The 26,742-nt window shown below is 40.6% G+C and overlaps 1 protein-coding gene across 1 annotated transcript in view; it reads right to left on the bottom strand.

Moving 5' to 3' along the window:
- The window catches only part of xylt1 (xylosyltransferase I), a 59,927-nt gene that overhangs the window by 15,010 nt on the left and 18,175 nt on the right, over window positions 1-26,742 (bottom strand). Inside the window, exons 2-7 of the mRNA XM_061275302.1 lie at window positions 14,633-15,191; window positions 9,997-10,169; window positions 8,857-9,059; window positions 5,492-5,572; window positions 4,051-4,267; window positions 3,571-3,747 (exon numbers count right to left, since the gene is read on the bottom strand). Of these exons, the coding sequence (XP_061131286.1) occupies window positions 3,571-3,747; window positions 4,051-4,267; window positions 5,492-5,572; window positions 8,857-9,059; window positions 9,997-10,169; window positions 14,633-15,191 (1,410 nt within the window). The remainder of the gene's footprint in view (window positions 1-3,570; window positions 3,748-4,050; window positions 4,268-5,491; window positions 5,573-8,856; window positions 9,060-9,996; window positions 10,170-14,632; window positions 15,192-26,742) is intronic.

The raw sequence follows: 26,742 nt of genomic DNA on the forward strand, positions 1-26,742 counted from the left end.
AGTTATAGAGTCTTTTTAAAGCGACGAAAGACATACAATTCTTCTCATTTATAATCAAAAATATTTGGAAGCTTTTATTTGAAGAAAATAGAATGAGTACATGCCCATCCCCTGTTGATTGGGACATTTTTTATTCTGTAATAAAACCAGCTAAAACCCATTGATTTTATTGGTCCGTAATGTGGAACAAAAATGTTTATCCAAACGCGTTCCCTTCTTTAAAAGTGGCAATAATTTTCTTACAGATGAGTGGTTAGGCTATCGCAAATCCACATTTTTTCATAGTTTGAAATGTATGGAAAAGAAGGACTATGAATAGATTATTTCTGGAACGTGAGACTTGAAGTCGAGTCAAAACTGCAAACTGGGATCCCGTTCCAATTTGGTGATTAACTGGAGTCATGCTACATATATCTTGTCCTACGCCTGGGGACTTAGTCAGATTGAGAGATTCTAATCATAGATGTAACACCAAGTGTGTATAGAGAGTTTGACATGGAGGAAAGACAACTGAACATGAACGCTCAACTTCTGACATTGAGACTTTGCTGTACTGTGAGAAAATGTCAAATAGTGCATTTTAAATGACCTCAAAAGCATTTAGGATTGAAAATGTCTGATAAATTATCAGAAGATTTTCTGATATTTTCCAGAGTGGGTTGCTCAGATACTTTTAATTCACATTAAAAGCAGTTCATGTAGTCAGTAGTAAGTTTCCGCTGTTCAACTTTTCTCACACAGAATGTAGTTTTTTGCTTTGCCTTATTTACTCTTTCCGCCCATGCCAATCTCACCCTCTCTGTCCTTGCTACTGTTGCTTTTTTTGGCTGGAGGTGCATCATGAAATGTGCCGCCTCCACAGCTTGGCGCTTACACAAGGACTTTTCTTGTCAGCAGCAGACACAAAACTATTAACCAATAGTTAGCTAGCACCAAGCACCTCGGTGCAACCTACAAAAAAAAAAAAAAAGAGTTGAAATGAACTTTTGGCACATTTGGAGGATCTCGGCTCTTTCTCATGTTGCAACTGTCGTTCCGGGCTGCCAGCTTGATGCTGCATGGCACCAGATGATTGTGCGGGGTTCCAGCAATTAAATGGAAACGTGTAGGTGGGAAATTTTGGTGCTTGGATGTTCCCAGAACTAGTGGGTTTTGACATGCCCTTCGGTGCTGTCATAACCAGTCTTTCCCACATGCTGAAATACATTAGTACACAAAAAATGGCACATTTTAAAGGCACAACATTTAAGTTTTCTAAGGGTGACGTCAATTCAAAATAATTGACTGTGCCACAAAATGCACAACTGTAAAATTATCTATTGTTGCAAAGTAACTGGATGAGACATCAGTCCCAATAGCTGCACCTTTATTTGATGGTGATAATATGATAAAATTCATTTCGACTTTACTATCAGATTGCCACAGCAAGCAGTCAACTGCAAAACCTCCTTCTTAATATTCGACATCTATGCCTGTGGGAATTGGAATTCAAAAACCTTAGCCTCTAAATTCCAATCAAGTCTGCTTCATCTCAACCACCTCATGTCACATCTCTTGCTTTGCATGACTTTTTGGAAGCTAAAGGCCAAATTCCAGTCTTTTATAGAGTTTATGCTAATGTTCTGGTTTCTACCTCCTGCAATGTTAAGATTCAAAGGCAAATTCAGATTTTGTGCTCAGTTGGATATCAAGTCCTATTTATAGCGGGGCCTGGCATGCACCTGCAAAGCTTGCTTTTGTTCCCTACTTTATGCCCAGGGATGGCCTTCACTGATACCACGGTGCCAAGCAGCACTGCCAGGGAGCTCCGGTAATGTGCTGGCATTAAAGTGTGTGAGGCGGGCGAGACAGGCGGCTGACCAATCTGGCGATGAAGTGGAGTGCTGCGGCTTTGACAGCTATGTGAAGGACAGGAGTCACAGTTGAAAAAGTATATGACTTCAAGAGGTATTTAACTATGACGGAACATTTTCATTTTGTGCCACAGATGTTACTTTTTAGAAGCAACCGGGATTTGATTTTTTTTGACAGGCTCCCAGGGTCAGTGCCACTCACTTGCTTCCATTTTAAAAAGCTAACTATCCTATTCCTCCTGTGAATACTCAAGGCAAGGAGGATATAATTACTTTCTAAATGTTCACTTTCTAGGTCACTGAAACTAAGATATCATTTTCTACTTATTGATTACGATGGCTGCGGGAACATTCTGACGTAGGCGAGAAAGCTTGGAGGCAGAAAATCAACTAATAAGGTGTGCGGTAATTTTGGTGGTAAAATGTTCATCTTTTCATCAAACGGCTAAAGGGCAAATCAATGAGCTGTCACAAATGTTTCACTTAAGAATTAAGTGTTGCTAACTGGAATAAAACACATTTTAATATGATAAAAGATAATCTTCTCAAGGAGAAATTTCATTTACACTCTGCTAAATTTTGGTGGTCACCCCGCAGACAGTACACATGCCAGAATAAGGAGGCGCAAAATCTGTCCGAGGTGATTTTTGTAGGATTTCGTGTCCTGCTCAAGGATACCTCAACTGTAGTCAGAATGCACATTGGTATAGTATCTTAAATGAGGAATTGCAATTTCTCTGTTTACATAGCCCAAGTCCTTACAGATGAGCTTCGGTTGACCCTTTTGTATTAGCAATCATTTTGTCAATATGCAATTAAATCAAAGCTATATTTCTTTTTAATAATAAAGAAGGGAGTTTGCAGCAGCTTAGGTAGGTCTGCACTTCAGCTGTTTCTTAATGGATTTAATAAGCCGCTGCACTATTAGCGCGGTAATTTTAGTATAATGAAGAACAATTCTAAACAACTGCAATCTACAATTATGATTAGATGAATGACTGCCACAGTATCAATCAAAACCATGTAATATCCAAACTGCAATCTTTGACTCCAGCTCTCTGATTTGTTTCTTGACACTTTTGGATCTCATTGGATAAAATTAAATTATCAAAGGAGAAAATGCCGAGGTCAGAATGACAGTTGTTGAGAGTCACGCCGACATTACGCCTCATCTGAGTTTCACAATAATGTAGTGTATTTATATAAAGCATTACAATGTGTGTTTTTAATAAGATGTTACTTGCTGGAATATATTAAAAAAAAGCAGTTTCAAAATTACATATTCATTATATGAACAATTTATCATTTTAACGCAAACTGTTTAAAATGCATTACATACACTACGTGCTATTAAATTATACTGAGCAATTATGATAAAACATCCATGGGGAAAAATATAAATTAGAAAAATAACAACTTACATCAACTATGTTTTTTAATAAATAATTTGATATATTATTTTGACCGCAAAAGCCCAGATGTGGCCCCTTGGGCCATGTTTTGCCCAAGTCTACATTATTTTATGCAGATACACCAGCACAAGTGTTTGGTGAATATTTACAGGTATGTGAATAATTACCAAACTTTAAATTTACTGTTGAAATGTTGTGAAATAAGAAATGGTTTGAATTTGTCTTGTGCGACGAGCTCTGTCTCATGCTACTCCATCAATTGTCGTGAAGCAAAAAGGAAAATTAATGGAGTATGTTATTATTACCTGGAAGCGATGTAAGTCCACAAGCTTGAAGTCATTAGGGGAACATCCGCACCAGTCAACAATGTGCTTGTACTGGCATTTACAGCCCAATTTACGATTCCAGTTGGTGATGCGCAGGTTGTTATCCACCATGCTCTCACAGTAGACACTGTTCTCCAACACAGTGTGGAAGAATGACTGGAAAACAAACAAATGAATACATGGCAGTAAGAAAAAAAAAGAACATTTTAATTTTTACCCCTTTCAATGCTCAATGGTAAAAGAAATGTACATTGATTGAAGCTTATGATTAAAGTGTAATTTCTTTAGAGCGATGAATACAGCTACAGGGACAACTTCACATCTTGCTTGCCCGTTTTGATTGCAAGTCTGTCTGCCATTAGCAATGACAAGACATTTGTAGTTTCTCTAAGTGCACAAAGTTTCACTTACCTGTCACTCACAGTTAAGAAAAATGAAAATGGGTTGTTTGAGTGTTACCTCGGCAGGCAGCAGAGTGTAGGCGTAGAAACGCTTCATGTTGGTGACCAGATCGTCCTTGGAGTTGATGACATATTCCACAAACATGCGGTTCAGAAGGAACCAGTCGGATCCTCCATCCACTGAGATGCCCTCTGGGATTTTACGATCACCCAGTCTCCACATGTGGGTGTCACACTCATAGAAGAGACGATCCAGGCCTTGTTTACGGATAAACCTGGTGAAAACAAATTACGACTCATGAAGTCCTAAGCTGACGTGTTATTCAAGCAAAAATTGTTTTGACGACTAAAACAAGACAAATGAAAATCAATGAATTGTAAATCATCTTTGGGCAAATATATTTCCTTGTTGTAGCAGCTATAAGAAAAGAATGAATAGTTAAAAAGACTTAAAAAAGGATTTGAAAAAGGGAAATCAAACAATGGTTAAATAAAAATGTTTGCCAATTGCTTTAATATTTTGAAAAAAGATTTTCTCATTTCTTCCACAATGATTTTATCTGACAATATTGAAGGTTACCTTATTTGACCGTAAATTTTGATACCAGAGATTAGTTTTGAAAGACATCGTTTTAAAACATCTTTGTAACCGCTGCTACAATTTCAGTCAAATTAATTCTACCATCAAGTTGGGAGGATGGTAGGATTCAAATGGCATATGAGCTTTTCTAGAGTGAGACTTCACACATGCCAGCGTAGCGCTCAAAAAACGAATATCCAAAGATCTATTTCTAAACTATTGGAAAGCCAACATCTGTTCAGCACCCCATAACGAACAGCTTGTCAATAAATGCATGTTTACTAGTGCCAAGCCATTATTGCCACGTTTTTTTTTTAAATATACAGCAAATTTCACTTGGAAATCATAAGAGCAGCCTTATAGCAAAAAAAAAAAAAAAAAAAAGGTAGTGGGCTAAATGTGCTGTTGCTCTGTCCGCATACACTTTCATCAACAGTGACAAGTTCAACATACATTATAGATGCTTTTACTACTGACCATATCAAGTATTAGCAGTGAGGAGTCAAGTTCAGTTCAGCCAACTGGGCCTCTTTAGAACTAATTGGTTTCATGGGGAGTGGTAGTTGCATCTGTCAGCTATTCAAATACAGTATCAATTATATATACGTATTCAGCCACGTGCAGTCATTGGATTAGTAATGGTTTTCTCGTGATTTGAATTTCTTCCGGTGATGTTGAAAGAAGGATCAAATGATGCAATGTGGCTACAATGGCACAGAGGTGCTGTTGAGTCAAGCTGAGTCATGCACGCATTTGTGTTGGGTTTTTTTGGAGTGCAATGCGACTCCTGTCTGGCATTGGGGGTGAGGCGAGAGAGCAACGGGTGGCAGCGGCAAAGATGGCGACCTCACTGGGTCACCACAAAAGCAATGCTGCAGGGTTGATTAGAATTTTCATTTAGGGCAAATCACAGACTCACCTGGCGTTGTCCCTGCCGTGAGATTTGATGAAGTTCATGTGTCTGTATTTGGACAAGAAGGCCACCAGGTGCTTGTTTGTCCTACAAAGAGAAAAGAGGGGGCTTATGCAAAATGTCATGTTGTTAATTGAAGAACACGTGCATGTCATGTAGAAGTTTACGGGGGTTATACACTCTATCATGAATGTGAAATGAATGTGAAAATCTGCCTTTCACTGTGAGAAATTGTCTGTTTTGAATATTGTTCCATTGAAAAAATGCAATGCGGTAATCAGAATGTGAAGGTCTACTTCTGGTGATCAAAACAAGCATGGCTATAAAAAAAAAAAAATACTGAAGGTTGTTTTCAAACTTTTAATTAATTTGTTGTTGCTGCAATGTCCCGTTTTCAAAAATTAAATTCAAGTTTCTTTCTTCTTTTTGTGCGATGACCGTCATAGGTCAGAATGACAGTAACCTGAGGAGATGGGACATAATTTTGCCCATTCAACACATCTTTATGAAGAAAAAAACAAAAAGCAACAGATGAAGACAGATTATTCCATGACCTTAGCAGCTCTGGTTGTTTTTTCCCGGGGGCTACTTGGGATCATAGAAACGATTGTGTCGCCATTATTTTGATGATAGACTCCATGCTGCTTTTACATGGTAGGGCAGCGTTGTCTCATACACAGGCCAGACAAGCTAAAAGCTTTGCTCTGCAGGCTCTATCTATGCCCCAGTCATTTCATCTGCTTTGGAGCTTTTCATGATACTTTGCTTTGCCTTTCGGAAAGAGCGGCAAGGCGGGTGGTTAAAAGCGCAAGGATCAGTGGGGGGAGGGACAAACGCATATTAATGTCATTTTCTCTTGAGGGAGCAATTTCACAGCCTGGGGGGCTTATCTTAGGACGTCCTGAGCCATAAAGTCGAACTGATGATATGCTGTGCAGACACCCACAGTCTTCTGTCTCCACCCACACATGCATGCTGGGTGACGGCTAGTTTGCACGTTGCCAATACAATATACATGCACAGAGGCATAAAAATGCTTGAAGGCACACTCACATACATGCATGCATAAACACACACACGCACGCATGCTCAGCAAGTGTCATATCCCAACTTTGCCACCTGAGCGGTCACTCTGAGTCCTTTGGGTTGGGTTTGCTTGCTGTCAGGCCTTTGGGGGCTCTGTTTCTCACCAGTATTTGCATGCATACGATAACACATGCACCCACACACACACAAAACTATGCTTTCATACTAGGCAAGTCAAAACTGTGCACTTTTTTCAATATCATAGTCAATAAAACGTTATTATGGTGGCACTGAGTTACTTCCATGGTCTTGTTAAATTCATAATGTGCCCTTTTTTTACATACTTAGGACTTTTGTTCGTATATGATACCACGGAAGAATAGTGGAATGTTACAGTTGCTGAGTTATTGTCAAATACATTTGACAACGATGATATTAACCATGTCCGTCAGAAAAAAAGTAGATACAAATATTTCTAAACTGTCAATGTTATTACTTTTGTCTCAATTTTTTAAAACAAACTGATGCCTTTTACAGCAGAGGATGACACTTTTATATGCAAACAAACCACTAGCAATAATATTAGCATGTGAGACACAAAACGAAAGATAAGGATGCTGCAGCTAGTTGTCTGACAAAGCTCAATCATTTTAAACACCCGCTGTAAAGTCAATGAAAGGCTCTCAAAAGAGAAAAAGGTAAGCACAAGGAGGACGTGTAGATAAAAGCTGGGAAAGAGGGCCACACTCTTTAGCAAAGCATGCATGTAACTCATCCTTTGGACTCTCTGGACACACACATACACACACACAGCGCGAATGGCTCTGCGCTTGCCTTTGAGGGGCAGCCATGCGGCAGGACAGACATTATCAGGGAATTAGAGGGGAAATAATGCCTTGTCTCCCATCCCACTGATAACAACGGCAGTAGTCAGGACAGGGCAGTGCAAGGGAGACCACCCTCACCTCCTCAGTCCATTTGGACTCTCACCAATATTGTATGGTCACAATGGAGAAAGACTGCCGGTCACTGTTTGCTGACTCAGATTGAACTAAAACAGACTCAGGATTCAAACATTGGATGAATAGAGTAGAGGATAAACACTGGATTACAAACTATTTTGCACACGTTGAGATGCTCATCACCTTATAAAAACTCCGTCACACATTATTAAGCCAAAAATAATAGTCTGAAAGGACCACATTCACCAACGAACATGGTCCAATTCAAGCTGTTACAAATACACATACTCTGCAATGATGAAAATTTACATCTTTCAGAATTACACGGATCCAAAACATCCATTTCCCCATGCTTGATCTCGCCCCCTCCCTTCCTTCTCACTGTCATTTCTGTATCTCACTTCCTTCTGGCGCCATCAATCGTTTCATTTCCCAACAGATGGGTCTTAAAACCTCCACTGTCAGCTATTTTTCCAACTCCATCACCCTCATGCAAATGAGAATGCAAAATATGAGCAAAACAGTGCCTTGGCATACTCACAAATACATTTAATCATGAAGTGACAGGATAAATATGCAAATATGTAGGATGATGCAAGGAATGAAGTTAGACATGGTGCAGAAACATATAGACAGCATGTCCGCAACATTCATCAATGTGACGGGAGGGACAAGATTAAACTTGTCAAACAAATCCAATTTCAGTTTGGAAGACATCAGATCCTACATTTCTTTGTTCATTATACCAACTTTACTAAATTCAACTGGTGGACATGTGTGCTGTGGAGATAACTCTCCCCTTATAGAAGCATTTTAATTAGTTGCTGCTTGGCTTCTTCAGAAATGTAGCAGAGTCTGAACTCCCAGAAGAACAATAAGCTCAATTAAAGGTAGTTTCTCCCCTCAAAAATCTAAAATAAAATTACTTTCATGACATTGTGTGCAGTTCACTTGAGCTTTGTGGCCTTTAATTGCCTTTTACAGCCTCTTTAAAGAAACATGTTCAAAATTGAGATAGGCTTTTTGGACTATCCAGTACACTGCAGGAAGAAAAAGTCAATATATATTGACCTTGGGCAATTAAATTGTAATCAGGTCACCATGTAACCCCTCGAATGGAGAACAAAGACTTGGAAAAGAAGGTTGTGAAGGGAAAGTGTTGGAGAAGCACTTCATTGATTTGTTTGGTTTGGAGTGACAGACTCTTTATTCAAGGCTCATAGTTAACAAGAGGGTTTCTGCCATATGGACTGAGAGCTCTCATATTGTCCAGGTTGTTACATTCTTGAAAAGATTCCAATATCTTATCACATACACAGTTTCCTCCTCTCCTTTCTCGACTCAATTTAGTTTACAGACACTATTGTGGGGCCCCTCCCTTACCTGATGGGATAGTCAGCAGCGCTGAGGTTGATGAAGAAATCCCAGCTCCAGTCCCTCATAGACAACAGGTCAGCCATACTTCGAAGATACATGGTCAGGAGACTAGCACCCCCCCAGATGGTGGCCATGCGCCATGGTGTTACCCTCACGTTGGGGTATTGAGCAGCCAAGGCCTTTACCTGCCGATGGAGGTAGTTGGAGCGCTGCAGCAAAGACGAAATATTTCAACAAACATTCCTCGCAGCACTTTACTAAATAGTTGATGGATTATGAACATGTGGAACAATAAGTTTCATAACATTATCCACCATTGTGTACGGCAGAGTCCTTTGCCTTTTTCATTTTTGGAAAATATCTTGTTAAAAGTATCTACTTTGACAAAAAATAATGTTTATCTGAGGTCTAAATTTATGATTGGTGATCAATGATTTCTTTGGGTGGCGGGGTCTGAACTTATTCCTGGTTTTCATACAAAAAAAAAACAGCATGACTCAAAATCAGAATGGATGCATGTTCAGCAAAAGCGTTTTATAAATTACAGTATGTCCATACGTATAAAGGTTTTAAAACAGCAAGGGGTATTCCACAATGCGGGGTTTTATTGCCGCAATAATTAAAGCAATAACCCTCCGGGTATGTTTAACATCTGTGTAACACAGACCAGTTACATTTTTAAATAGGGGAAGAAATGCAAAGTTGCAAACGCATCACGCGGTTCTACGCATTAAGCGTTTTTGATTCTACATTAATCGTTTTATAATGTTTTAAAGATCGAGAGTAGACGAGATCAAAATCATGATTAAGTTTTGATTGATTGTCCAGCTTCAATGTTAGGCTTTAAGGATGCACATTATGGAAAACAGCATAGTTGGCCAAGTCAAACAAGAAAAAAAACATAAAGAGGGTAAAAACATTTTTAAGGTTTGGTAACAGCAATTAAAAAAAATATATATTGTTTATCCTATTAGGCTAATGATATGACAGAATGCAGTACAGTAGTCCGTAGAAGCTAGTGGCAGACTGTTTTACATAATCAGTGCATGTCCCTTGTGGCATCAACAGGTAAAGATAATTAATAAAAAAAAATGGAATAACTGAGTGGAAGCCTGCACTGTTAACCTCTACTGGAATTGAGCTCACCTGATCCACGTGTATGTAGTAGTAGTGGGACGTGTGGTAGATGGTTTTGAGGAGACGCTGAAACTGACGAGAGGCGCGTCCATGCACCACCAGGACAAATGCTATCCGCACTGGATTTGATGGGAAGCTCTCTGCGGAGTCCTCATCCCACTGGACATTAGCATTAGCTTTGCCTGTACCAGCAAAAAAAAAAAGACACGCGTATTCAAAAAGCTTTATTATGATCGCTAAATAGAAATTAAGCTGCCATTCTATAGAAATCCCCTTCCATAACAAATTGTCTAAATTTCTATATTTGTTACATTTTGTCAAGAATGTTAAGGCAGGACAGTTATTGCAGTGTATTATAAAATAAGAATTATGCATACTGCACAGCATAATCATTAATAAATGATGGATTCAAAATGTTTTGTATTTATTGAATCAATCTTGTAGCAGTGCATGCAGTTGCTGCCAGAATCAAAGTATATGGGATTTCTGCTTTCAACTATAGTAAAGAAAGTAAGCGTATTGAATCAGATGAGTCATATATCAAAAGTTAGCACTCTGTTCTACAAACAAATAACATTGTTGATAGATTGGATTACATAAATGTAAGCATGGACAACATTTTGACAAACTAAGTAGTAGTTCAATGTTCTTATTGTACAAATGTCATGCATTTGTCGAATTCCTGTAACAACTATTGCTGGTGAAATGAGACCACCATATGGGACTAATAAAGGTTCTCTTATCTTAAAATATTGATTATATTAATTTACCTTCACCTTCATAGTCACGTCCTCTTGGCTGACGCATTTGGTGCTGTACTAACTCATTTCCTGTTCCATCGCATTATTTTATATCATTTGAATCTCCAGACACTGATTGATTTGCCTGTTATGTTGCTATTCAAAGTTGGTTACTCTCCACTGTAATGTGGGACCGGTTAGACCCATTTATTGTATCACTCAACCACAGAATTAACGTGGTCAAATGCAGAGACAATTACCATAGTGGAAACACAAGCCTTGGTGATTCATTTTGGGTTATAGTAGGAGTACTATGTCACAATTTGAAATGTGCCATCATTTCTTTAGGACTTTGCTTCCTTAGAGTCTGTCTATAGAGAAGCCAAAGGAATACAAAAGCTGTTTATTCCCAAGAGGTCATAGTTCCCAAAATGTCCATCCCGACTCAACACAGTGTCTGGCCCTAAGGCCCTGTAATTACTCAGCTTTAACAACTGACTATCAAAATGTAAGAAGCCTTAAACCCCGCTATTTAACAGACACATTTTAGGAGAGGTGTCCAGCAGGACGTTGTCAAAAGACGGTTGGGGTTAACAACCTGATTACAACAATCGTTACGTTCGGACATTCCCTGGTACTTGTTTCTTGCACTTCACTCAGCTTCAGAGATCCCAGGAGGGAATTATTTTTAGTTTGTCTTAGACTTAATGTTAATTACTGGCCGGCTGAGAAGGTTCACTGGTTTGCTTTACACATGGATAATTGGGCCAGTTATTTCACTGAATGTGTGCCATCTGAGATAGCTGGACTAATGAGCACTGCTAAGTGTGTGAGAACTTCCTTTATGCTGTCACACTAGTTAAGCATTTTTTGCCATTGAGTCATTTTGACCTACAGCAGGAAAATAAAAAAAACAGTCAATAAAGACATAGTAGATAAATGTCTCCTCACGAACTGGAGAGTCTTCATCATTCTTCCTGTCAGCATAAATTCTTTAAACTACGCTCCCTTATCTGCTTTCATCCTTCTCTTGTCCTCAATTATCTTGCATAACATCAGTTTAAAATGCTCGCGTGAGGTTGGAATATAGTGGGACTGAATCTCTAGATCTGAGTTCATCAATTTATGAGATCGCCAGTCAAAAATACATATACCGTATTTTCCGGACCATAAGGCGCACCGGACTATAAGGCGCACCTTCAATGAATGGCCCATTTTCAAACTTCGTCCTTATATAAGGCACACCGGACTATAAGGCGCACCATTAATGCATCATGTCAGATTTTTAATCCAAATCAAATCATTCTCCATTTTATCTTTTTTATTTCAACTTCAGACACAACAAATTACTTTATAATCACAAAATAATGATCCATAGTCTTCCGCGGGCCACTTATGATTGATTTCATGACACAATGCTTCAGGCCAATTTAAATATAGGAATTTGGTCCACATATAAGGTGCACTGGACTATAAGGTGCACTGTCGGATTTTGAAATTTCTTTAGGTTTTTAGGTGCGCCTTATAGTCCGGAAAATACGGTATATTGACAGAGGTGTCAAATTCAGGTAGAGAAAGTAGCCATCGGAGCTTCTCATCAACCAAGCGGCCAGCTGATTTGAAGCTCTGGCGGCTGAAGCCAAACTGTGGCAGGCTTTTTTTTTTTTTTGTTGAGGGGGGGGGGGGATTTGGGGCAATTACTAAATTATCCACAATTTTACATTCTTAGCCAGATGCTATTTGGCCTGGTTAAATGTAATTTTGGCAAAAGGTCCCACTAATGCTACTGTACAAAGGCCCGCCCTGCCAAACCCCGAAGCGTGCATTGCAAGCCAAACATATTATTAGCCAAGTTAGCATATGGTAAACAAAGAGATTGACCATGTTCCTCTAGCATTCAATGATCCAAATATCAGATCTAACACAATTGCTGATCCAGCCAATGCCTCAAGGACGCTACACTGATCAAATCAAATTGGACAATTTTGTGCTAACAAGGTTAGGACTCGAATCGGGATGGGAATAGAGGAGGAAAGAGGGAGCGATAACACATTGGCAGGCAGCAGCCAGGCAGAAGGACAGTAAGACCGACAAGTGATTTAATTTAGCTGTGCCGTTGCTATTAGGACAGCCACCAGGGGAAAGGCTTTTTCTATTTCTTGATGTCTTTGATCGCACCGTCAGTTCGAATGGGTTGGTGAGACAGAGCTTGGCACCGATAAATGACACCACTGCTCTTGGGAAGGGGAATGTACAAAAGTTGCAATGTCACCGTGCTTTTTGTTCTCGAAGGAGAGCACAAGCCTGCTGACACGATATGTTCATTCCAACCCCATCTCGGTACATACGACAGCTCGTGTGTCCTCGTCACTTAAGAATGGGCAATTATACAAGAAAGGCATTTGCCTAGTTTTTTAATTGGCTGGAGACCATTGTGAGTATACCAACATTGTTTCAGATTAAAAAGAGATAATATACTATATTTGTGTTGCAAGAGTACAACAAAACAATTCAAATACAATGAGATTTATGAAATCAATATTTTTCATCCCAAGTAAAGTTTTATGAGGTTAAGGTCAAGGATCATTTCCCACATGAAACACACCCAAATGCACTTAAACTGGATTCTTTTAATAAGATGCTACCATTATAATTAGGAAAACATGTCTACAGTGTGCATCAATTTCCTACAATTTGAAGTGTGCTAAATCCTATTAGTCAGCTAGTTGAGACTCCCAAATGATTATCAGGGTTAATCCCCCTGGCTCTCTTCCCTGCACCATGCAGGAATGTTGCCTAGATGAGGACCTCATTTGGCATTGTAGCCAATTACCTGTTTGAAAAATTGTTGCTGGAAGAGTTGAAAAAAATCGCCATTTTTGCAACATTGGCATTATTTTGGCAACACTTAAGAAATAAGTTATTGCTCTTTCTCAGTGGTACCGCTCACAAACAAGCTCAGCAAAATTAAAATAGCACTTTTAAAATCCAAGCACCACACTTTAACAATTTATTTTGACTTCATAGAGACTGCAATGTGGCCAACTAGTCATTTTTTTGTCCAGGTCCGGTCCAGAGGGAGCATGTTGAAGTGATTTTGGATTGAAGTCGGGGCAGCCCACCAACGTCAAAACAGCAGATAATACATTGTGGGAAGTGAATGATGTTCAAGCCTCCAGCAGACGTCTAGAGATAACAGAAAATATGCCAAGGTCCAGTGAAGCTGTTCTGACAGCTGCTACTGCTGGAAAACATTACAAAATGCTACTTATGTTGTTCTCGGTTTGTCCCCGGTTTGTTTTCGTCCTCTGATTTTGTTGGCAGGCTTTGCAAGGTGGAAAAAAATGTGCAAATGTTTGTCTGTTTAGCGGTTTGAAAAAGAAAAGAAGAATTTTGACGCATAACCATTTTAGAATAATGAACACATGACAATTGGAAACCAATATGGGGCAGAAAACAAACAACATCCTAATTTTCCGCAATACCAATTACTAAAATAATTAATAATTTATTAAAATAAATAAATCATGATAAATAAATCATGATTCTTGGCTTTCAATTGAGTGACGATTCAGTGTTTTTTTTTTTCCAATTAATTTGAACCATACTGGCCAGAATCAAGGTTGTTATAGTTAACAACATAATGAATTTCCTGAAATTAAAATTGAAAAAAATATTTTCATTAAGGGAGTACTTAAATATAAAAGCAACAATTAGAACTTTTAACCGAATTAAAGTCAAAATGAAAGACAAAATAATAATTATCACTAAAAATACTAAGCTATTATAACCCTAGTCAGAATAAAATCCTTTTGCGATTCTCAGTGCTTGTACTGCATATATTCAACCTAACATACCCAAAAATATTTATGAACACAAAATAGAAAGATGTTTCATGAGCTCACCTTCTAAGGGGCAGTAGCGAGTGACCTTTTCTGGCATTAACTGGCCCTCTTTGTGTCTGCAGTAGACTTCTGCAATCTGCTGCCTGCAGTCCTTGCTTTTGGCCCTGGACAGAGCTGAGATGGCTTCCTTCCCACTGATTTCGCACTCGGGTGGTTGGTCATAGGTCACCTCCAGGGGCGCTGCAGTCGCCTGCCTTCTGTGCGGGTGCTGATGCCTGTGCTGGGCCTGGTGAGCGGCGTGATGCCGTAACCCTCCTGCAGCCGCACCTTGACCACCCGGGCGCGAGTTGTTGGCGACCGCCAGTGGCTGGTGGCTTAAAGGTAGCACTTCATTGGAGCTGCGAACCAAGTTGGGGGAGTTGTCACGCCAGACTTGCTGCTGGCCATGAGCCTTCTCCTGCAGATGCTCTCGCTGCTGCCTCCTGCCGGTTTGCCGATGCGGCTGCGAGCGTGCGCCAAAGTTGCTATTGTCTATGTTATCAAAGTCTTTCGGTACAGAGTTCTCATTATTACTGTCCACTTTGCTTTTCTCCTTGGGACGATGGGAGTAGTATCCATCCTGCAAAGAGTAGAGAGAGGAATGCTTGTTAAATGGTGAGGGATTCTAAAAGCAGAGCCACACTATTAAGAAAAACACAAGATGAGAAGCGAGCGAGCGTGGAGCATATCATACTTTGCTTTAACAATCAATGTGGCAAGTTTGAGTGGGCAACAAAATGCACTGAACTGTGTGGCATGAAATTAAGTATTGAGGTATTGAGTGGGAGGACTACAAGGTGCAACTTGACTGGAGGTGACACAGGGCTGTTGCTCCGTGCCATCATCAGATTAGCCCGGTTTCAATTAAATTCTCCCTCAAATGGCCCCAGCTCATCGTAAACAGATTACCCAAAGGGGATAAAGGGCCAGCGTATGACTGTGAGTTTGTGTGGCTGTTAATGCTCGAGCGTGTGTGCATGCATGTGTACAATTCTTTTCACTTGGAGACTCAGAATAAGAAGGAACTGTAGTGTGGCATGTGACAAGGAAGGCGTCATATGAGATTGTGTGCGTGTGGGACTGAACCAACAGTTTATCTTTGAAGCAGAAGAAGCTGAATGGGGGGGGGGGGGCAATGGAGAGTGCACTAAAAAAGTGCAATGAGCAACGTCAGCCACGTCACTGTTGCACACCTTGCAAGATGCATTGGGGAGAGGTGGGGGGGGGGGGGGAAATAGAGAGTATGGGAGGTGGAACAGCAAACAGCAGCTGGGGAAAGATAGAGCCCACAACAACAAGGCTCCCTGATGTGCTTCAGCATTTACAAGACAGAAAAGAGGCGCCAAAAGAGGTGGGGGGAAAACGGAGCTATGTACAACAGAGGGGAAGCGGGAGAGCTGAACACAAGGGCGTTGAATTAGTTGCTATTCACGCTAGCAGCCGAGGATGGAAATGTCTTTGGACTATGAACACTGGTTTTCTCTGGCTTTTTACCCTGAAACCAGACGCATTGTCATCAACCTTTCCTTTATACGAGCACCTTCCATGAACACAATTACACAGTTGACGCACTGTCCCACTCAGTGAAAGAAAGAGAGCAGAACACAAAAAGGGCAAGGAATGCTGAAGTGGAACAGCGCGACACTGAACATCATCATACATAAATAATTTGTAGTTGTTGTTGTTGTTTTTTAAATCGTAGATCCACTCCTTCCACATGAATTCTACCCTTTCATAAACAGGGATGGAAAACCCTTCTTTGTGGAAGTAATAACGAACAAAAGAGAAGATCCCTTTAAGCTGCTTTTCCAGCAGACCTGTCACAATCCAATACACCTTTGAGCTTCTACCTGTCATCTCCCCCCTTTCTTCTCACCTTCACTTGCTCCAGTTCTTTTTTTCACGCATTTCTTCACACAATCAAGATCCAGCCCCTCTGCTCCTCTGCTTTACATTTCTTCCCCTTTGCTTAGCTTCACACCTCTTTTTCTATACCCAGGATTATTTCACACCTTCCTCCCCGCTCCAATACCCCTACCCATCCTATGTACGACTTTGTTTTCTTCACTATTCCAGTTCAAAACATCAGGTTGTCGGACAGAAGGTGGTAATCCCTCGTGTAACAGCTGCTTATGCTTATGATCACCTAAAAAGAAATACAGGCCTGAGAAGAAAATACTTAGGGGGCTGATCTAAGCATTTTTAGTCACAAAACGTTTGTTTACGTAGCTCATAAAAACCTAAACCAAAAATGTATTGGGTTGCATTCACGATGTGGATCTTGGAAGGATTCTACTACATTGAAATCACATTATAGATCATATCACGGCGATTGATTTGGTTTCATTGTGAACAAAAACATCCAGATGCAGACGGTACTGTATAACGTTCTGAATGATCTGCGACTATGGAGCATGTGGTCAACACTACTCTGTCCTTTCTGCATGTTCTTGCTTCTGTGTTGCTGGAAATTGGGAAACAAATGTGAATGCTTGGTTGTCTGCGTGTCATGTGATTGACTGCTGACCGGTCCGGGCTGGATCCCAACACTTTGCCAAAGTTAGCTGGAATAGGTTTCAACTCACTCGTGATGCAGAACATGATAAGTCGTGGAAAAATGTTGATCCAAAGTCTTTAACTGATTTCATCACGGGATCATGACTCGTTGCAATTAATTGACATGGATCAGATGGGACCAGCCTCAAGTATGTTGGAAGGAGAAAAAAGGGGACAGTTCTCTGGATGAACTATCTCCATACTGTGCGGCTTCCACCGTTCCTCCTCCTCTTCGGGACTCGGTTGGCAATGTTGCTTTTTAATCTCATGCTGTAAGATGGAAGCTGTGGGGCAAAGAATTAATAGTTGGACCGGAGATGGGGCAAGGATGGATTGCTACAGGGAATGTTTTTTTTTTAATTTGCTGAATGCATTGGAACCGCAACCGAGAATTGCCTGGCATGCGTTCCAGGGTTCACACAAACAATGCAGAGGAGTGAGGAAATAGCAAAAGAGGAAAACATGAATATTATCCATCACTGGTAGCCACATTGAGAGAATGGGAGAGTGGTCCAGCCTCCCCTCTGGGAATGGTTTAGTCCATTCCTCACATACAGAGCTGGCCGACACTTCTGACTTTTCCTCATTTCCTCTGCCACAGGGAAAAATATTTCACCTGTCCCCCTTTCTTTCTTTCCTTCCCTTTGCACTTTTCTTTTTGGTTCACCCAATCTCCTGTGTGGCTAAGGGAAAGGAACTTATCTTTCTTCCCGCACCTGTCATTCTCCTCCCCTGGCCCTCATATCATCCCTTGCTCTAAGGGAGGAAGGAATCTGCAATCCCCTCCTCCTGAATGTCTTTTACTTCCAGGGACAGCAAGGTAGCGGTGCATCAGTCCAACCACGCCCACCCAGCAAGATTCCTTTTAACCAGTGCACCATTGGGACAGGGCTAAGGCAAGCCACCAAATGGGACAGGGCTAAGGCAAGCCATCAAATGGGCCAGCGCTATGGCGACACAAGCAAGCAGCCGTGCAGACAACCACACCAGCCGCAAACATATTGCGAAGTTCATTACTAAACGCATTTGGCCGTGCTATGCATATTAGTGAGGACACGGGAGTTGGATCACCTCAGATGCGTTCTGGCCTGAACGTGCTTGCCATATGGCTAACGAGCTCAGATTAATTACCTGGAGTTAATCTCTGAGCAAGATGCAGAGTCTTGTATGACACTGGAGCCTGATACACAAACACCTTCAGTTCACAGCTGTTCTTCCACCACAAGAAAGTGCAAAGTGAATGGGCAAAAGCAGAGTTGGAGGGCTGGGGATTCTGCTCTGGGAGATGAAAACTCATTATTTGGTGTATTTTTTGAAACATTAGCGCTAAAATGTTTAACATTAAAATACTGCACAACACTAAAATGAATCTCGCAAACATTCTGCAGTATGATGAAAGAGAAAACGTTCATGCTGTTTCAAGCAATGAATATTTCCAGTCTTTAAGATACCTTTGTTTTATCCCCCGCAATCAAATCCGTATATCCGTATAGAGGCTAAAAGTGAAAGAATGCTGGTCACATGTAAGCATGTGGAGATGTATGATTAGCAACAGCTCTGAATCAACGATTGACGTTAGGTATGCACAGAAGCCTCTTAGGTGCCTTGAAACAAGAAGTCAAAGGGACTTTTTGTGGTTGTGAAAATGCAGAAAAGAGCTAGAAGGAACATTTTGTTAAACATTTTGGATGCTACTTATCATCATTAGAGCACATATAGATAAAGAAACATTCATTCGCACATTTGCCAATGAGCAATTTATCTATTGTCAGGGGATGCAATGGGAATTTTATTTTTCTATCTTGGTAAAGAAATACATTTTGCTCGTCATCTGCTTTCCACACAGTTTTATGCTGCACTTACAACCTTGACCATTACATTTCTTACTACCGGTTGCTGCAAGCACGGCATATCTTGCTAATTTATCTATTGCAATTAATACAATGTTGCTTTGAATGAGAGCAGCAGATAATGCTTGAAATATAAATGAACCATTTAATGGACTTAATTTAATTCAAGTTCTGCTCAGCTGTGGAAAGGAACGTGATTTAATTGAATGTTTCAGTGGGAATGTTGTGCTAAGGAAAAAATAGTAAATGAGTTGATGTCAAGATTATCCTTTTAAAGAACTTTACGCTAATCTTGATTGAGGTGAAATCGAGTTAAGGGACAACCTGAAATTACCTCAAAGGTTTCCAGAAAGCATATGTACCAACGACCCATCCTCAACAATGAGCTCAAATCCCTCGAGCATGTGGAAAAAGTGAAGCCGGCCTGGCTAAGCCTCACGAGGTTTGGTTTGCTTCTCCTCCATTAAAAAAAAAAAAAGAAAGAAAATGTTGCTCTGCACCCCGGTGGCTTACACAGATGGATCACTAAACCACACATTTACAGTCACACTTTTCTCCTCTTTTTATTGAACAAACCAACCTGTTTGCACACTCACATACTGCTTACCAATGGGACTCATTCATCCTGCAGTCTGTGTGTGTGTGTGTGTGCATGACAGTGCAAGAGAGAGAGAGAGAGAAAAGGGGGGAGGACGAGAGAATACTGTCATGCTGTAGTAAATGGTAGACAGGTTTGGTGTCTCGAATGACACAATATCAGCCAGTATGGTTGTTATTATCAGACTAAATGGCTATTATCAGTTGTCAATGATTCTAATATTGCTTACTTCCCCTGCTAATAGGCTCGATATTACTTCCGAGGGAGAGATAATCATGAGAAAATCACCGAATAATATAGTCGGCCTTTGTGGTTGATAGATGACAGACTATATCAAATAACAGATTTTTCCACAGGAGACTGCTGTCACTATTGCTTCGTGAGGTAAATGTTGAGTCTTAAAGCCATGACAGTTTTATGACATTAACCATTCATCCATCCACCACCCGTCTCTCACCCCTCCGCCCACCTGCATGTCTGTCCGTCCGCCCATCCATCTATACTGTATATTATAAATGAATTTTTTTAGGAAAATGCGTTTTTTCTGTTATATATTACAATTCCATTCTCGACTTTCTTCAACTCAACCTTTAGTGTAATAATCACTACAGTGACATATACAACATAACATAAAACAACTTCAAAATTTGCATTCTGATAATGCAAGGACACTAAAGCTCTGTGAGGGAGACAATCCTTTTTTAAGGTTTTTAAAATGGTTCAATAAAGAAAGAACTAATGCTCAGGATGCATTTTACATCACTCGAGTCAGCCATGACGAAAGGCAAAGTTTTAAATTTACAGTACCCACATACCGTATATCCAACTACCTGGTCAAATTTCCGTTTTCTGCTTTTACACCTAAAACGTTTTTTAGTATACTCTACTTTTTTCCTGTAGGATGTACCATGGGAGTTTCCAAATTGCAAGAGGAATGAAAATGGCTTAGCTACATACAATATATGATGTCTATATTGCTGAAAGGCATGAAAGAGAAACCATGGAAAGACACCAGCAGCCCTCATGCTGGGTGCCTTTACCACTTCACTCATATAGGGTGTGAATAGTCCCCCCATACTTTACAGCTCCAGATTTGAACGGGGCCCATCAGGCGAAACCATATCTCGCAAAGGCATGAAAAATCCGTAGCACGCCTTATCTTACATCTCCCTGTTCAGCCATGAAATGACACCCTTATTTAATCAATTGTGAATCATGAAATTTTGCACAAGAGCCTCCTTTTCTTTGCGTTTGACAGTGATTGAACTGCACAGCCATGCAATTCCATTCACCACGGCGATGAGAAGAAAAGAGTGGGGGGTGGTGTCTCTTTGCCAGCAGTTTGTGAGAGGACGAGATGAAGGCGATTTGCCTGTGACATCAGGCATCCCCATTTTAGTGGCACCGCTGCATGGACATACTGCACGGTGGATTCTGTAGATCTGGGCAGTCACAAGTGTTGGAGGTGTATGGTTTTATGTTCGTAGTTGCAGATGATGAGACAGTCCGAAAAACTTTTACAAAGGCCCCTGAAAAGACCAAAGGTGAAGCACAGCAGTGAAAGATATTGGGGTGAACGTGATAAGTGGAGAAGGGGCCATGAGAAACAGTAGCAACAGCAGAGATGTAGACAAGTGTAGAGGAGGAGGAGATGGGAGAGATTGGGGGTGGAACGGGAAAGCCTCCCCCTTTCGTCCTTTTGTGTTGCATGAATGGGCCGGTGGGAACAACATGTGAATGTATGGTGTGCACTGGGACTGTTCCGAGAATATCGTTGGTGTGCCTTCTGAATCTGCCTTGTTATATAACTGGGACCCGGGTGTCTCCCTAACCCACACATCAGTGGTTCATTACCAGATTTAGTATTTTCTTCAACGCTGATAGTATTGATGAGATGACTGCACTTCATCATTTCTTGACTGCAATGAAGGGTTGGATGGCTCATAATTTGTTTCAGTTGAATGTGGTGAAAACTGAGGCATCAAATCTTACCCTCTGTTTAGAATTATTTTATAAATGCAAATTATTTGCGCAGCACATATTGAGAATCCTTCCAGTCATATTCGATCAAGCCCATCATTTCAGGAAGACATTACAATTGTTACACGTTTTGGCTTGTTCAACCTCACTTTTAATTATTTTGTAATTTTTTTTTTACTTTGGTCTATATTATCACACAAACAGAAATGATCATTTATGCTCTTGTCTCCTCGAATCTTGACAATTGCAATTTTTCCGCTATCTTAACAAAACTTACATCATTCAGTCAACCTTGCACTGTCTACCAGTTCTTTTTAGATTTAGTACAAATGTGAAAAATCACTTACAGGGCTTTCAATGGTTACTCTCCGTCATACTTGGCAGATTTGATGTCGTTTTATTGTCATGCTAGGTCACTATGGTTTGCTGACTGCCTCTGACTTACTGTCTCTCGCCCAAGATTAAGAAAGAAAAGGTACGAGAACCTTGCACTGCAATGTCCTCAAACTGAAATGCACACCCATTTAAGCCAATAGCTCTCTTTTTTGTAAAGTGACAGATGTATACACACAGTACATAAAATCACAAATTATATAGTATTACTGTATACTGCGGTATGTGCATTACCAACGGGAAGAGGTGATGGATGAAAAGCAGGCATCAAAAAGGGCTACATACGAGCACGCCGACTGAAAAGCATTTGAGACTCGCCCACATACTACACCCAGCTGCTAGTTAAGAAAGGAATTTTTGTAGAATAAGCAATTTCCAAATTGTGCTATTCCGTGTTATTTGGGTAGGTCTATAATTTTGTCATTGATGCCCTGATTTTCATTATATTGACGAATTGTATTGTGTTGACTATAATTACGTGGGGGGATGATTACCAAGGATTAATATGGGTGTTCACTTCCAGGAGTCATGGATGCATTCATGCATGATGCATGACAGTCCAACAGAGATCCTTGAGGGCTCCAGTGATTTCCAGGGCAAATATTATCAATCTGGTCACAGTCTTCTAATCACGTGTTGTTAGGCATACATAAATGTTTTAGGCTGTGTATCAGGTTTGTGTAGCTTTTTGAGACAATTGTTGATGTCAGCAGAATACACTGGAAGAAGGGCAAATATGTCAGCTGCATAATAAATATTTATTGACACATGAGAAGGGATGGATGGATGGACTATCTGCAATCAAACCTGAAATTTCCTGCAACACTTTTAGTAAGACTGTGGCCAATTTCTCAAAGAAATCAATGCGGGCAGATGTTGCAATGGTGTAAAACTGCATGGTATAGCCTTTATGGGTTTTCTATTGTGTATAGTGTAGTCGAGTGCAGGCTTATCAAACCACTTTGTTTCCTTCACCTAGCAACAACGCGCTAGCCATCATCATGATCATTGCATGCCGTGTACACTAAAAACATTGCAGTCCATCATACACAATAAGATTGTTCGTCATCAAGTGGCACAGGACGTATAAACCTTGGTCTCCTGGCAACCAACAAATAAACCCTCAGGCTTCAATCACCAAGAATTCTCATGTTAACAGTTCACTCAAAGAAGTCTCACAAATGGCTTGAATAAAAGTAGGTGGCAGAAATTTGCTATTAGTAAAAAAGGGGTGACTAGACTTACAGTAACTCTTGCTCATACAAAACATTCACACGGTGATCAGAACGAATCAACAAGTTTGGTAACATTTCCAGTTAATCAGCTCAAACCCTAAAAGGAATCCACCAACAAGTGCAAGACTCTTTTGATTGATTACGTTAATCCCACATCAGAACAGCATGGAGCCCCTCCAAAATCCCACCAAATCTTTTAGCGCCTACATGAAAAGCTGTTTGTTAGCAGCAGGATCGCTGGACCCGGTTCCACCTTTCAACAAGTTGTAACACAATGTGGTTAAATTACAATGTTGACCTCCCACATTTCTACTCTTAATATCCTAATACTCTTAACTACCTGGATGGCATCAAAGTATCTGGACTCGTGCTGACTAGGGAGACACATCAGCAACATTTTGGGCTTCCATATTTTGTGTATCAGCAGATGTGCACACGGACTAACAAGGACCAACCTGAAGGAGAAGTCAGGGAGTCTCTTGCAGCCAATCTTGTCTGTAATTTGTCCTCACGAAAAGGAACGCCAAGACAAAGACTAGCCCATTTCTAAATTTGCAGTTTTGCATGTATTAGTAGCAGTACATACTTGGCAGGATTATTCCTTGACTTATTACCAAACGCCACATGCAGATTTTCTATTTGGCACTCGACTGAATTGGACCGATGACCTTCCCCTCATGAACACAATGTACAAAGGTGTAAAACAGCAATGATGCACTTTTAGAGTAGAAACAGACACACAGCAGAAACAAAGACAAACACTATCTCTTTCCTGCCAGTCTTGCTTGCTCGCCTTAAATGTCCTCTGCACACTACCAAAGGCTAACTGCTGGAGGAAAGAGCCAATTTGTAAACGATTTAACCTTTAATGGAGAAAATACACCGACTCCCTTTGGATGTGATGCCAGAGACGCAAAATAAGAATTACCGCTATCTATGATTTACATATCATTTACAAGCGGTGTCCACTTATCTCCGTTCTTCATGATGTTATTTGTCTGCTGTATGTAGTATGTCTGTGTTTATGCTTGCTGATGGATTCATTTCCAAGAACAAATGTGCGTGTGTGTCTGCGGTCTTCAAAACAACCTAGTGCCAGGGCTTAGCTGATAGGCTAATTAAGCTCACCACAGGGTATAAATGTTTCCTCTCAGCCTGCCATTTGTCACACCTGGCATGGAAATGTCACGACGAAAAGAAACACAGTCGCGCATGCAAACGCTGCCTGCACTGTGAGAAATGCTGAGGTAACAGCTACAGATCTAGACATGTAAAATAGCATGCATCTATGGTAAATGTATTACGAGTCATACTTTCATGTCATGCAAAACTATAAGCATCATATTATTTTGTCATGCTCACAACAAATGGGGATATAAACATTTGGAATTGGGAGGTTCAACTAAAATTGCTATTTGTGCGTTTCTGAACGTTTTTTTTTTTTTATGTACTTGAAATTAAAAATAGAAACAAGTGTTTTCAAGAAAGTGCTTTCACAACACAAGTGTTTTCCTTAATGATACAATTGAAATTGCGATTAAATTTCAATAAACTGCCAAGCCCTATCTTGCATGTGTATCTCCTACTTTGGTTACAATTTGATGCTGAAGAAAAACATGTTGGTTTTATTTCCTGGTGCTTGTTGCTTTAACGTCGGTGTGCCGTATTGTCACCGCATCAGTCTGTCAAGTCTCCTTTAATGTGCCGCGTTTGGTCTGACCTACTTCTCTTTCGAACAAACTCACACAACAAACGTGGATGCTGCTTCACACTGAAGCCTACTGTTCATTATAGGGCATGACAGTTTCAATGGCGTGCAGCCCCCCCAAGTCATTGTAGTACTATCACTCGACAGAACCAGTACAAACCTGTCCTGTAGCACAGTGACACCCTGAAAAGCACATTGCCACATTGTTTGAAGTTCAGAAAGAGATTTAAGGCTACCGTAATGAATGATGACAGTATTTATGTCAAACTTCACCTGGCTGACTCAATGTTTTGTGGGGAATTGAGAGGGGAGTGAGAGGGGGATTGCGACCATCTCGTGTTGGATTGAAACTAATGACCTGCTGCTGCTGTTGTCGTTTTGCAGTGTGAGGCTCGCCAATGTAAGAAACAAATATTGCTTGGGCCAGACCACGTAGTGTGCGTGAGTGCTGAAGATTGGCATGTCCATGCTTGGAGTTAATGTACTTGTATTTATCTTGTGTGAAATGTGAATTCAACTGCTGTTATTTTGCTATTTGAAATAACAACCTATGTGTACAAGCAGTCAATATTGGTTAAGGTCAAAATTCTGGTTTCTGAAACATTTCGAATAACCTCTGTTTATATGACCATCGACCACATGGGCAGTTAGAAAAAGAGTAACCCAGGGATCTTGTTTTTACGGTGTTTACATGGTCTTGCGCAACCATAATATTCCCAATATTATTATTTTCTTAAAGGTTTATTGACGGTTTGTAAACATAGTCACAGTCTTATCAATGCAATCCAAGTGGCTTATTGTCTCGGCATCGACATAGTCAGGTCAAAGCCGATGAGCAAGTCGGTAAAGCTAAATTAAGGATACTTCACCTAAGCAGTACTTCCATGCATCAATTTCAAGAGAAGGGCAAATATTGATCATGTACTTAAAGTAACCTGGCAACTTTCAGTCTTTCTTCCCTCTTGTTTGTCCTGTGTCGATACGTCATCTCATCATCTTTAAATAACATCAGGTATGCGTCTTTTTTTTCCTGCCACTCCCCCTCACTGTTCCATCTCTTCCTTCCACTATGTTGACAATCGACAAGTCGATGTCATTTGTTCTAATACACTCTACAAGCAATCTGACAGTGTGCGTATGCTGTGGTATTGCCCAACACAGCAGAAACATGTCGGCCCCATATGGAGCTTCCCTACAGGGCAAATTGATATGGGACAGCGGGTGAAAGTCTGTAAGCATGCTGCTAATACACTGGCAGCTCTCAAAGTGCTGCAGAACAGGAGGATGAGACAACCTTAAGTTGCTTAAATTGAATGGTGGTACTACTTTTTGAGAGCGCACTGGTGCTTCAGTTTTGTTGTTTTATTTAATAATTTATACACAAACGTCCTAAGAGGTACATTATGTATGTATGTCTGTATGCTGGAGCCTATCCCTGCCGTCATCGGGCAGTGGGCGGGGGACACCCTGAACCGGTTGCCAGCCAATCGCAGGGCACACAGAGACAAACAACCATACACCCTCGCACTCACACCTAGGGACAATTTGGAATGCTCAATCGGCCTACCAAGCATGTTTTTGGGATGTGGGAGGAAACCGGAGTGCCCGGAGAGAACATGCAAACTCCACACAGGGAGGGCCGGAGGTGGAATCGAACCCGTACCCTCCTAACTGTGAGGCGGACGTGCTACCCAGTTTTTCCACATTCTGTTTTGCAAGGCATAGAAAATCCCCTTAATAGAACAGTTTCTGATATACTAGTACATCCCTCAATGGCTTTAGACTGTCTATGTACCATAAGTGACCCAAGT

This window comes from Syngnathus typhle, linkage group LG3 (genome assembly GCF_033458585.1).
Source record: "Syngnathus typhle isolate RoL2023-S1 ecotype Sweden linkage group LG3, RoL_Styp_1.0, whole genome shotgun sequence".
Taxonomy (NCBI): Eukaryota; Metazoa; Chordata; class Actinopteri; order Syngnathiformes; family Syngnathidae; genus Syngnathus; species Syngnathus typhle.